Source organism: Epinephelus fuscoguttatus, linkage group LG9, assembly GCF_011397635.1.
Source record: "Epinephelus fuscoguttatus linkage group LG9, E.fuscoguttatus.final_Chr_v1".
NCBI classification, from domain to species: domain Eukaryota; kingdom Metazoa; phylum Chordata; class Actinopteri; order Perciformes; family Serranidae; genus Epinephelus; species Epinephelus fuscoguttatus.
The window spans coordinates 541840-555731 of record NC_064760.1 but is presented as its reverse complement, the minus strand read 5'-3'; the positions used below and the strand labels follow the sequence as shown (position 1 = coordinate 555731).

Genomic DNA, 13892 nt, shown 5'->3' with positions numbered 1-13892 from the left:
GTTTGTGTGTGTTGGCTAAACATAACCACGTGTGTGTGTGTGTTGGTTAAACGTAACAACGTGTGTGTGTGTGTGTGTGTGTGTTGGCTAAACGTAACCACATGTGTGTGTGTGTGTTGGTTAAACGTAACAACGTGTGTGTGTGTGTGTTGGCTAAATGTAACAACGTGTGTGTGTGTGTTGGCTAAACATAACCACGTGTGTGTGTGTGTGTTGGATAAACGTAACCACGTATGTATGTGTCGGCTAAACGTAACCATGTGTGTGTGTTGGCTAAATGTAACCACGTGTGTGTGTGTGTTGGCTAAACGTAACAACGTGTGTGTGTGTGTGTGTGTGTGTGTATGTTGGCTAAACGTAACCACGTGTGTGTGTGTGTGTGTGTTGGATAAACATAACCACGTGTGTGTGTGTGTGTTGGATAAATGTAACCACGTATGTATGTGTCGGCTAAACGTAACCACGTGTGTGTGTTGGGTAAACGTAACAACGTGTGTTTGTTGGGTAAACGTAACCACGTGTGTGTGTTGACTAAACGTAATCACGTGTGTGTGTTGGGTAAACGTAACAACGTGTGTGTGTTGGGTAAACGTAACCACGTGTGTGTGTTGGGTAAACGTAACCACGTGTGTGTGTTGGGTAAATGTAACCACGTGTGTGTGTTGACTAAACGTAATCACGTGTGTGTGTTGGGTAAACGTAACAACGTGTGTGTGTTGGGTAAACGTAACCACGTGTGTGTGTTGGGTAAACGTAACAACGTGTGTGTGTTTGCTAAACGTAACAACGTGTGTATGTGTGTTGGCTAAACATAACCGTGTGTGTGTGTGGTTGTGTGTTGGATAAACGTAACCACATATGTATGTGTCAGCCAAACATAACCATGTGAGTGTGTCGGCTAAACGTAACCATGTGTGTGTGTCGGCTAAACCTTACCACGTGTGTGTGTGTGTGTGTGTGTTGACTAAACGTAACCACATGTGTGTGTTGGGTAAACGTAACCACGTGTGTGTGTTGGGTAAACGTAACCACGTGTGTGTGTTGGGTAAACATAACCACGTGTGTGTGTTGGGTAAACGTAACAACGTGTGTGTATTGGGTAAACGTAACAACGTGTGTGTGTGTTGGCTAAACGTAACCGTGTGTGTGTGTGTGTGTGTGTGTTGGATAAACGTAACCACATATGTATGTGTCAGCCAAACGTTACCATGTGTGTGTGTCGGCTAAACGTAACCATGTGTGTGTGTGTGTGTTGACTAAACGTAACTATGTGTGTGTGTTGGGTAAACGTAACAACATGTGTGTGTTGGGTAAACGTAACAATGTGTGTGTGTTGGGTAAACCTTACCACATGTGTGTGTGTGTGTTGACTAAACGTAACTATGTGTGTGTGTTGGGTAAACGTAACAACATGTGTGTGTTGGGTAAACGTAACAATGTGTGTGTGTTGGGTAAACGTAACAACGTGTGTGTGTTGGGTAAACGTAACAATGTGTGTGTGTGCGGTAAATGTAACAACGTGTGTGTGTTGGGTAAACGTAACAACGTGTGTGTGTTGGGTAAACGTAACAATGTGTGTGTGTTGGGTAAATGTAACAACGTGTGTGTGTTGGGTAAATGTAACAACATGTGTGTGTTGGGTAAATGTAACAACGTGTGTGTGTTGGGTAAATGTAACAACGTGTGTGTGTTGGGTAAACGTAACAATGTGTGTGTGTGTGTGTGTGTGTGTGTGTGTTTATGAGTGTGTGTGTGTGTTTGTATGAGGGGGTCAAACGTATCAGCGAACACACACACACACAGTGCATTCACTGCGTACTTGATACGTGTAAATTGCATGTGCAACCATCACCGTGTACTTGCTTCGCGTGCACTGCGCGTGCATTCACTGTATACTTGTTACACATGCAATGCGTGTGCAATGCCTGTACATGCCTAGGCATGTGGTTATTAGACGTGCGTGCGTAGACACGTCATGTAATCACAGGGTCAGAAGTGTTAGCTGTTGAAGCAACAATGCGTCGTGTTACGGACGTGTGACACGTAGCATCGCTATGCTAACTGTGCTTATCAGACGTGCGTGCGTAGACTGACATGTAGGTGTAGTGTATGTTCAGCGTTTGTAACGCGCTGTGCATGCGTACTGATAAGACGTGTGATTGCGTCGTGTGAGTGGAGTGCACAACGCTTGCGCCTCATGTAGTGGGCATGTGTGTAACACTTGTGTCTCCATAGTAACCCTTTGTAAAATGTAGGCGTGCGCTCACGCGGTTTGATTAGATCTGATGTGTCCTAAGTAGGCGCAAGTGACATGTTGTAGTGTGGTTGGGTGAAACGTTTGACCCCTCATAGTGTGTGTGTGTGTGTGTGTGTGTGTGTGTGTGTGTGTGTGTTGACGTAACCACGTGTGTGTGTTGTTGAAGGAAAAAAACATCAGTTGGTGGTGTTGTACTGACATAGTGCTTTTATTTTGAAAGAGACTGTATCAAACTGTACATTTCCTGTGAAAACAGAAGTGTATTTTGAAAACAGACAATGCATGTAACAGGCTGAAGTTGACACGGTGTCCCAGAATGTCAACAACCAACACACCCAGGGTACCTTGGACGTCATATGTGGACGTGGAAAGTCCATGACCAAACCTGGACATGTGACGAGGTCACAGTGAGGATGATGATGTCCTCAATCTTCTTCTAAACTTTATTCAATAGTCCTGCTGGCTGAACCCAACCGTGTCACCACCAGCTTGTAATGCAGTGTTAAGAAGTTGTGGTCTCGTATTTTTGTGAGATGACATTACCAAAAAGACAATAAACAGCCAACCGTGCTTCCTGCCTTCACTTCCAGTGTCACACTTCAACATGAACCCCAGCTCTCCAAACGAGCAGGAAATCAACACCTGTAATTACCTGATAATTAAAGGTACGCTATAACACACCCACACATTAGTGCTTAGAACATTTTCACTGACTTAATCTGTTCAACTGAAGTGCAACAGAGAGCGTGAAGGTACGTCAGACTGTGTGGGATGGGGGCGCCATCCTGTGACTCTCTGTTAGCTATGTTATCTGTGTCCTAAAACATGATAGCTCTGGATGTGTGTGTGTGTGTGTGTGTGTGTGTGTGTGAGTGGAGGGATGCATCAGGGTCTGAACTCCAGCTCTGGGCTGCAGCTCATTTGGATCTGTGTTAATGTGATTAGTTTGTCCACCACAGGAGGGACACGTCACAGAGCGCCATCCTCACATCCAAAAACATTAACACAGCATGACATCATCTTCATTCTCTCTATACTCTGCACCACAGTACTTAATATACAACACTTGTACACTTGATACAGTACTGACCTACACAAGCACTACTACACATCACTTCTGTACCATCCTCCTGTTTACCCTGAGCTCAGTCAGGACTTATGAACGTGAGTGTGTCCTGTGTGTGGGCAGCTCTGCAGAGTTTGTAAAGATCCACAGAGATGTTCAGTGTGAAACTTTTTGGGGCTCTGGGCTTGTTTCTCTCTGCAGAACACTACCAGGACCCAAATTCAATTCTGGGCCAAACATTAGAAGTGAGTAAAGGTTGTGCTGAGTCAGGATCAGTGGTAATGTTGGCTCCCAGCTGTCAGCTACACAAAGGAATACAACACAGCCACACTACAGACATCTGACTACACTTACTCCCCCTGCAGGGGTCCAGGATGGTACAACAGTGAACTATATCCACTGTAGCATTATGTATTTACTGCTGCTGATGTACAGATGTGTGCTTGTGTCTCACAGCTGCAGGAACACACAGCACAAACTGTCTCATGTTGCACTCACTCATGACTCACTGACAGGGTATTATTTGGCACCCAGTAGGGATTTCTGTGACATTGAAGGGGGCTGTTTGATGCTCCAGATACTTTGCTGTGTACAGGAGAGGCCCAGTGTCAGATATGGATATGTACAGTATAACAGACACGTGAGCCACACACATGCAGTAAGGTTAGGAGCCAGGTGAAAAGCAGCTGTGTGTCTACAGAGCAGAGACCTGACAGTTTCATGGAAACAGAATAAACAGCTTCATATCTGCTGCTTTGGCTGAATTAACTACTGAATGATTATGTGTGGCATTTAGGGAGAGAGAATGTCTGTGTCAACAGAATAACTAAAGCTTGAAATACTGCTGATGTTTGTTCCCTTAACTGCTCCTGTCATCAAATGTTCCACCACACAGTAAAACCTGGATCATTTGGACTGACACAACCTGCAGTAACACATCTCTACACACTTCATCCAGGAAGGCGTTGTGAGTTTTCTTCTGGAGATGCCTCATCATGGCATGACAAACACAAACCTTCAGGTCAGGGAAGAAGAGAAGAAGAAAAAAGAAACCAAAAGGGAGAAAGAAAAAGGAAAGTACCTTTCTTGTGAGTAGCTTCATTTTTGGAGCCTTTGGGGTCTAATAAAAAAAAGATGAGAATTAAACACAGCATATTCTAACATCACGTTACCAACTCTACGTTGTTTGTCCTCGTTAAGGAAAACAACCGCTTTGTCTATCAAGGAGCGAGCAAGACAGCAAGGCTCGATTATCTAAGGTGTCGCACTGCTGCCAACACTCAGTGGGGGTGAGTGTGTGGCAGTGGGGGAGACTTAGGAGGGGCAGGGAGGAGGGGGGGCAACATACTGTGAAGGCAATAGCAGGAAGGAGGGATGCACGAGTCTGTAGAGGAACAATCATCTACTGCCATACTGCAGCGGGCAGGAGAGGAGAGGCAATGCACTGAGATGAAGAGCAGGAGGAGGAGGGTTGCAATGCAGTTCTGTCAAGAGGAGCTGAAGTCAGACTAGCAAAATGCACTACAGGAGATGCAAGAGGCCAGAGAGACAGAGGAGGAAGAGGAGGAGGAGGAGGAGGAGGAGGAGGAGGAGGGGGGGACAATGCAAAGACTACATGTCAAACTGGCTTCATTTGGACTTTGTGCCTCATTCGGCCTTCCAGGAAATTACACTTTGGTTTTTCTGTCTTTGAGTTGCTTTTTCCAGAGAGAACCTGGTTTAGGGCTGACCCGAATACTTTGATCGTTGTCATGGTGATCAACGTCCAAATTAATATCTAAATGCTCAATTTTAAATGCATATACTTGCTCCCAAAAATCCCAAATGACACATAAACTAAGATACACTAATCCAACGTGTGTGTGTTGGGGTTACGTTTAGCTGACACACACACATGGTTGTAAATATAACCACGTGTGTGTGTCGGCTAAACGTAAACACGTGTCTGTGTCGGCTAAACGTAAACACGTGTGTGTGTCGGCTAAACGTAACCACGTGTGTGTGTCGGCTAAACGTAACCACGTGTGTGTGTTGGCTAAACGTCACCATGTGTGTGTTGGCTAAACGTCACCACGTGTGTGTCGGCTAAATGTAACCACGTGTGTGTGTGTGTCGGCTAAACGTAACCCCGTGTGTGTGTTGGCTAAACATAACCACGTGTGTGTGTTGGCTAAAACGTAACCACGTGTGTGTGTGTGTGTGTGTGTGTGTGTGTGTTGGGCAAACGTAACCACGTGTGTGTGTCAGCTAAATGTAACCACGTGTGTGTCGGCTAAACGTAACCCCATGTGTGTGTTGGGCAAACGTAACCGTGTGTGTGTCGGCTAAACGTAACCCCGTGTGTGTGTTGGCTAAACGTAACCACGTGTGTGTGTGTTGGCTAAACGTAACCACGTGTGTGTGTGTCGCCTAAACATAACCACGTGTGTGTGTGTTGGCTAAACGTAACCACGTGTGTGTCGGCTAAACGTAACCACGTGTGTGTGTTGGCTAAACGTAACCACGTGTGTGTGTGTTGGCTAAACGTAACCACGTGTGTGTGTCGGCTAAATGTAACCATGTGTGTGTGTCGGCTAAATGTAACCATGTGTGTGTGTCGGCTAAACGACACCATGTGTGTGTCGGCTAAACGTAACCACGTGTGTGTGTTGGCTAAATGTAACCATGTGTGTGTGTCGGCTAAACGTAACCACGTGTGTGTCGGCTAAACGTAACCACGTGTGTGTTGGCTTAACGTAACCACGTGTGTGTCGGCTAAACGTAACCACGTGTGTGTCTTGTTGAAGGACAAAAACATCAGTTGGTGGTGTTGTACTGACGTAGTGCTTTTATTTTGAAAGAGACTGTATCAAACTGTACATTTCCTGTGAAAACAGAAGTGTATTTTGAAAACAGACAATGCATGTAACAGGCTGAAGTTGACACGGCGTCCCAGAACGTCAACAACCAACACACCCAGGGTACCTTGGACGTCATATGTGGACGTGGAAAGTCCATGACCAAACCTGGACGTGTGACGAGGTCACAGTGAGGATGATGATGGACTGGGACAGTTTGACCACCAGTGATATGGTAGCAAGATGTCGAGGAAGTCAAGTGTATGGAATAGTTTCAAAATTTGTGAAGGCAACCCCCAAAAAGTGGAAATACGCTGAAGGAAACTGCCGAATCTCAAATCTTCAACAAACTCAGCAAATCAGCTGAAAACTATAAAAACAGCTGACTTGTAACATTTTCTTTTTTTCGAGTTGTTATGGTTAAAGTTACTGCGGCCTGCAGCTAACAGAGTGACTGTCACATTACTTTAGATGTTTTAAAAAGTCTGATGGCCTCATCACTCAGTTCCCCTGGAAGTTTTTTATATGCATGCATTATTCCAAAGTCCCAAATAACCAATGAATTAGACAGCAGTAATCCACCATATTTAATTATGCATCAACATGAATTATTAACAGTTATTGTCAGACAAGGAATTTTAAACTTAGTTTGTGACTCTGGTTTTATCTAATGTCAGTCACCAGCGGTCCAGCAATACACCAACTGGGACAGTCTGACCACAAGTGATACGCCAGCAAGATGTCAAAAAAGTCAAGTGTCTGGAATAGTTTAAAAATCTGTGAATACGAACATCAAAAAGTGGAGATGGGAAACCCTTGTAAACAAGATGGCACCTCTCAAGGGGTTATTCCTAATAAAGAATTTCAATATATGCCGAAGGAAACTGGTGTTTCACACATGTACACTGGGACAAAAAACCTGAAAACTGTGACTAATGTGTTCTTTTTCTACGGCAAATGTTACTGCGACCTGCGTGCTGACAAAGTGACTATCTCAGTTGCATTTAAACTGATGATTCAGAAAAGTCCGACTCCCGTCCTTGTCTCTCATCACCCCCTCAGAGCTTCCACTAATGGTGGATATTTCTCCCTGGAGCTTTGATGCCAGTGAGCTGGTATTCGGGACAGCCCTAACCCGTTCAGTAACAAAGTTCTCATAATGGATTCTTTTCCCCTCCTCGTAATGATGTGACTGCGGCTACAGAAATGGAGCTGTAACCTCATCGGGCTGGATAAATGATCTCCAAATCGGAAATGAAATTATACTTCTTTCTTCAAATGGGCACCATTAATTTAAAGTCATTTGGCTGAAATGGGGCCCATCAGAATGACAAAAGGTTTTACTTCCACCCCCAAAAATGTAAATCTTCAACCAGCTCCAAATGGGCCACATAATTTCAGTCATAGCACAGAAAGAGAACTTTTAGTCTCCACACAGGCTGATTTATAACCGAGGAACACCTAATGTCAAGGAAGTGGAAGTTAAGGCCCAAGGATTCATTGTTTCACAGTGACAGGGTCTTTTCTCTGTTCCCTCCAGGAAGCTTTCTGTCCATCCTGATGTCTCACTGAAGATCACACACTTATCTGATTCGTCCAAGTTTCAGCAAGTGCAAAAACAAGTAGCCGTAACCTACCCCACAGCAGGTCACCTGTCAGCTTTCATGGCTGAGAAAACACTCCACTGATCATACCTGAGTGTCTCGAGGACTGTGGATTAAAAACTCTCTTTACAATCTGAAATATTTGCTCATGTAAGGTCAACAAGTGCACAGCTGGTTCTGACCTTCAAACATTAAATGCTTTCTGAGCTAACACTGATCACATCTCTGCAGTTAATTCTCAACACGACTTAGAAATGTCACCACGTCTCAGTTTCATCAAAATGAACAGCTTCAGTTTTTCCTCCTATGACTCTGAAGTATGAACTCAGGCCACAGACACGTCCTCCCGTTCCACACAGAGGAGCTCTGTTGCTTTCCTTCATGGCTCTCATTTGTTGATTGATGTCCTATTTTGCCTCCGAACTGCACTGAACTGAGTAAACCAGGCCTGGCCTGCTTTGCTGTACTTGACAACTGCCATTGTGAGGGATGGTGACTGCGCCGAGTAGAAGTCTGGGAGCGATATTGTAATCTGTCACTGTCAGCCCAAAAAAAAAGGGAAATGGCTCCTAAGATAGATGGAAAGTATTCGTCATGACCATGAACTGTTGTAGACAGGTGACTTAAACTCTATAATCTGCCTGAATCCATGAAAGGCAATTTTTCCTCCCTCTTCTGCGCGCGGCAATCTCTCTGTGTCAGGGCTAAGCCCGGGCTTAGCCCCGCGGCCAGGCAGCCTGTCGAACATCTGAGCACCTGATCCTGGCATTAAAACCACAGCAGCTTTGGTTTGCAGGCTTTGCTTTGCTGGCAGCGGGGATCTCATAATGCGAGCTAATTACTAGCGCTGTGCAGAATCAATTCTCCTGGCTTTGCAGCAGAGGAGTAAAAACAAAAGGAAAAAAACACCCTGGTCTTTGTGTTAGAAAACAAAGGTATGTTTTGTTCAATGAATACAGGGATTTTCCCCTAAATGTTTCTTGCTCTGTTGGGTGTGCTCCCAGGCTGCCTGCATCAGCGGACCATTAGACACGTCTGCCATGTAGAGCCTGAAAACAGCAGCTTACCGCCTTCGTGATTGTGTCACAGTGGTAAACAATTATGCGTCAACCTCTCCATCAGGCCTTTTACACTGATACGGCAGCTTTAAACCTTTTTTTTCCTGGAGCTGGTAATTAGAGGTGTGATGGGATTCCACAGGAGGACTGAATGGCCTTTTATAAAGCACTATCCCCTCCTTATAAACTTATTAGCCATGGACTGGTGGACTGCACAGGGAGGAGGGAATGTAGCGTCAACTGTTCTTACACATCGTGCATTAGCTGTACCTGCAGTTACACAGATCTTTATTACCTTTAGATCGACAATGATGTGAGGTATTTATTCATTTAGACAGAGCTCTAATTATCAGCCTGATCATTTCTCCTTTGGCTGATGATAATCTTTGGGTTTGGACCGCTCCTGTTGGCTGCAGCAGTATCAGTGCAAACATCCCTGCTCCTTTTCATTCACCCGCTCCTCTCCACCGCCCTCCTATCAGTCTCTCTTTCAGTCCGTCTTGAGTGCCCTCGTACGTTTGGCTGCCTTTTGCCATTACCCTCTTCAATATTCCTCTCTTCGCTGCCCTTGCCGTTCCTCCTCCCGCTAGACGTTGAAGCGTGATCAATATTTTTGTCATAACTCAGGGGAGAGTCACCTCTGCGACGACATTAAAATTCCTCACTCTGTGCAATATAGTCCCCATCCAAATTTCCTGGCTCGGAAAGGATAGGGCCATTACCTAGAATACTAAAAGAGCCACGAGACCTTCCTGTGGGCAAGGATGTCCCTTTACTCCAGCACATTTCTCTGTTTGCATCCTTGTAGAAAGTAGCTTCCAGAAAAAAATAAGAGGAGTAGGAGGGAGTGGATATTACAGTTTGTATCTCAGAGCTTCTTATTCAAGTGTGCTGCAAGTCTTGTACATAACGGAGCAATAGCGAGGCCCGCTGGGAGCAGTGTTAGCATCAATATTCTGCCGCTAAGCTAGTGGAAACATATTCTGTGTTTGCAGTGTGAGACCCGGGATCTGCACTTCTTTCCAATCTCCTGTCGTAAGCAAATCCCTCCAAGTGGGTCGGCCATTTGCAATGCTACCTTCCCTCTTCCTTCACCTCTCCCTCTTTCTCTCTCCGTGACCCATCCATCTCTTTCCCCCGCAGCCATTCCTCCATCCCACGCTCATTACCTTATGCCCATTAATCCCATTAAGTAGCCATTAAACAAGTGCTGATAACACCAAATGAACGTCAGGCTCTGACAGCTAATAACTACAGTCCCACCTCGGCACGTTCAACCCTGGCAAGGAGAAAAGGAGGTGCAGAGGGAAGCAGGGGTGTGTGTGTGTGTGTGTGTGTGTGTGTGTGTGGCATTGTGTAGTAACTCCAGCTGTGAACAAAGACAGAGAGGAGAGAGAGGTGGAGACAGGAGGAAGCCAAACATGTAAATATACTGCTGTACTGTGTATATTTACTGGTGTCCGCTGGTTCAGACGAGACAGAGGGCGTCATTCAGCTCAGAAGCAAAGTGTTGGGATTTTTTACTCTGATCATCACTTGGATTTAAGAGCAGAGAGAAGGAGGGAGCTTTGCCAAACCAACCGTGGGAGCAGCGTGAAATAAAAGGATTGTATCCGAAGAAGCAGGCCGAGCTAAGGCAGCCACAGCGGCTGTTCAAGAAGCACACTGAATTTAAGGTTGCCGATGCGTTCAGGGCCTTTTCAGGCACCGGCTCCTCTCTTGCAGGGGGGAGATGGAGGTGGCAAGGGGGAGATGGGGGAGATAGGGAAGGGGGGTTAAGTAGTGGCGGCGATAGATAGCCGGCTCACTAGCAGCTCACTCTGGTTGAGCTTCAAACCAGAAGCCTGCTCGCGGTCACCGTCCTCGTTGCTGCTCGGCTTGAGTGATGAGGAAGGACAAGGTTATGGCGGAGAGGGGAGTCGCAGCTGTAGTCTGTGCCATTCATTCATCAAGTGTGCACACACACACACACACACACACACACACACCAGAGGAGTCACACTCATGCTCCTGCAAACAGAAACACACCTTTCCTTCACTGATTCCCTACCGCTGTCTCACACACACTCATTTATCAGTGCAGCTTCGTGTGGACGTTAGTTAGCAGGGCGGCTAGACGTCTCTATGTCCTCACTGTGGAGGAACTTTACAGCATCAACTTCTCTCTGACCAGCTGGTCAACCGGGTGAAAGGAGTTTAATTTGTTTGACCAATCGGTGCAATGGGTGCACAGGGCTCAAATACTAAGGAGTCCCGAGGAGAGGACGGAGGAGGAAGGAGAGAGGTCAAAGGAGACATAAAACGATCACTGTACTGATGACTTCATCTTTCATCCATGCAGGAGGAAAATGGATGTTCAAAGAAAAGACAAAAAACTAAAGCAGTGATACTCAACTTTCGGCCTGTGGGCCAAATCCGGCCTATGACAGGCTGCCAGGTGGTTCGCCAACCATTTTCTGATTGACATTTACATGGACAATATTTCAAAACTTCTCCCTGACTTTTCAAGGAGTCGTAGACATTTTTTTTATTACGGTACTTGCACATGATTGTAATTACAGCTAGCTAACACACATGGAGGAAGAGACGGAAAGGAAATGTATGTGTCAGTAAACAAACATCACTCATGGAAGCATTTTAAGTTGTGTCCCACCGGGCGAGAATAAAATAAATGTGCAGAGTGAATTACATATAAAGTCGATGTAAAGATGCAATTAGATACGAATTCCTGCTGGACGGCGCAAAGGACGTGATGTCAATGACACAAATCATGCAATACACATGAATTAAGCTGCGTGGATGAAGCGATTTGCACAATTTCACATCATACGTTTAAAAAATCCAAACTTCAGCAACCGAGTCGCGCCACAATAGCCAGTCACTATTGACATGACGCCAAGGACATACCAGAAGTTATCGGAAGTTCATTCATCAATTCAGAAATTTTATGCACATATGACGTGAGTTATTCATGTAAATGCAGCGAATCTGCACAAAATATTCCAGCATTCAAACTCATGTGAGTAACGTGATGCAAAAGTTTGCATAGTGTTTGGTGTGAACACGACATTAGAGCTACGTTACATCGACAGCTGTAAAAAATAAATTTGGTGTTATGTTACGTTACATTATGTGATTTTTTGTTTTTTTACTAATTCCAGGACTTTTCCCAGCCTGGAGAATGTGATTTTGAAATTCCATGATTTTTTCAGGTTTTCCATAACCATGGAAACCTGGTTTTGGGGTAGAGGATACCTAGACCCCCTGAAACTGGTCCAGGCTGAGTCCTGAATATCCTCAGATCCTATGCACGACCCTGTGCACACCTGAACTGAGCGGAGGTGCTATTTGCTCATTAACTGGCCTCCTGTCATTTTACAAAAGTGAAGAAAGCAGGTTGAGTATCTCTGCACTGAGGGATGAAGAGAGATTAGAAGAAGACAATGTGTGATGGAAAACAGAGAAATTGTTGGAGGGCAGGAACAGGTAATGGCAGAATGAAAAGATATCATTTAGGGAAGAACAAACACATTAAAATGACTGATTAATACAGGAGGAATAAGTTGGTAAATGATGGGAGAAAGTTTTCTGAGACAGGAAAGGAGGGCATGACGAAGGTACAGATACTGGGAGAGAGTCAAAGAGTGATTACAAATCAAAACAGATGGAAATAAAGAAGAAAGGGACACAAATATATAATGTAAAAAACTTTGACAAAGGAAGAGGGAAAGAGTCAGGAAACAAAGCATGAATGAGTCAGTGACTGAAGGACAGAAGAAAAGGAGGAAGGAAAGGAGAAAGTGGAAGAACAGATAAAAGAAGCAGGAAGAGAGAGGAGGGATGAAGTCATGGATTATAAATGGCTTGTCCCGAATGTGTCAGGAGTGTTTGCTCTCGTCTCTCTTCGATGGAGGGACCTGCTAAATCAATCGGAAGCTTTTTGCCCACACAGTGGACCAGCGGTCATGATCAGTGTAATTTCCTCTCATGCTGGCACATTTGTAGCTTGCGGCAAATCTCATCTCTTCCCTCCCCCGTCTCCCTCCCCGCCCTCCATCCACTGTTGCTCCGCGGCTAAATTAGCATGGCTGGTGCTAATTTGATGAGGTGTGTAGGCGGAAGAGAAGAGCAATCATTCTGCATTTAGACAAACTCGCTGCACTATCATGCTGTCACCGTTTATCACCTCTAACAGGCCACGTTCAGGCCACAGCGAGCCAACCACTATTCAGCCACTGCCATTTGTTGATAAGAGTCACTAAAGGACGCTGGGAAGTCTTTAAGGGATGACGTCATCACGCAGTCCTGATGATGTCACTCAGATTGTGTCTTATGACAAGTAATGCATCACATTTTATACCTAATGAACAGGTAGTTTGTGTTTAACCCACGTATTTTGGAAGGCTGTGATCATGTGACCAGTGTACTGATGGGCGTAAACAGGAAGCATTCGTGAGCGGTCTGTAAGGAGCAGGGCTGGACTGGGACCAAAAAATGGCCCTGGCATTTTTGATCCCCGGCGGCCCACCATGGTTATTTATGCGATATGCGGAAGCACATGCCATACCAAAGGATGTATGTGCACATTGTGAAGTTTCAAAAATTAAAATAAAGTGCAGTGGCCTACATGGAAGAGAGTAACCATGTTAAAAAAAAAATTGATACACTACTCACAGAGACCTTCTTGGGGGAGATGGCCACAGTGGCAGTAGCTATTCTGACCTCACTCTGTCCCTGCTGCTGGGTCATGTCTTCCTCCTCCTCCTCCTCCACCTCGTCCTCCTCCTTCTCCCCCTCCTCCTCCGCTTCTTCTCCTCCAACAACCACCTGTGCACTCGACAGCCCCGGGACTGCTACACTCGCCTCCCCCTCCCGCCCCCCCCAGCTGGCGGTTGCAAACATATCGGTGATTTTTGCGCATTTTGCAGCGTCCACTTTTAAATTTCTTTGCCTTTTGTCTCTGAGCTTTTCTGCTCCTCCCTTTCGTTTGTGTGTTTTTTTGTCCATTTTTTGGGGTCCACAGTCATCACACTCCCTCTAACTCCTCCGGTCCTGCAAATGGCAAAGTAA

The 13892-nt window shown here is 45.4% G+C and overlaps 1 protein-coding gene across 3 annotated transcripts in view; it reads right to left on the bottom strand.

Moving 5' to 3' along the window:
- The window catches only part of glra1 (glycine receptor, alpha 1), a 169526-nt gene that overhangs the window by 106826 nt on the left and 48808 nt on the right, over window positions 1-13892 (bottom strand). Inside the window, exon 3 of one of the 3 annotated variants that reach the window (XM_049585225.1) lies at window positions 4405-4443. The exons of the other annotated variants lie outside the window; for them this stretch is intronic. Coding sequence (XP_049441182.1) covers window positions 4405-4443 — 39 coding nt within the window. The remainder of the gene's footprint in view (window positions 1-4404; window positions 4444-13892) is intronic. 3 annotated transcript variants of the gene reach the window in all.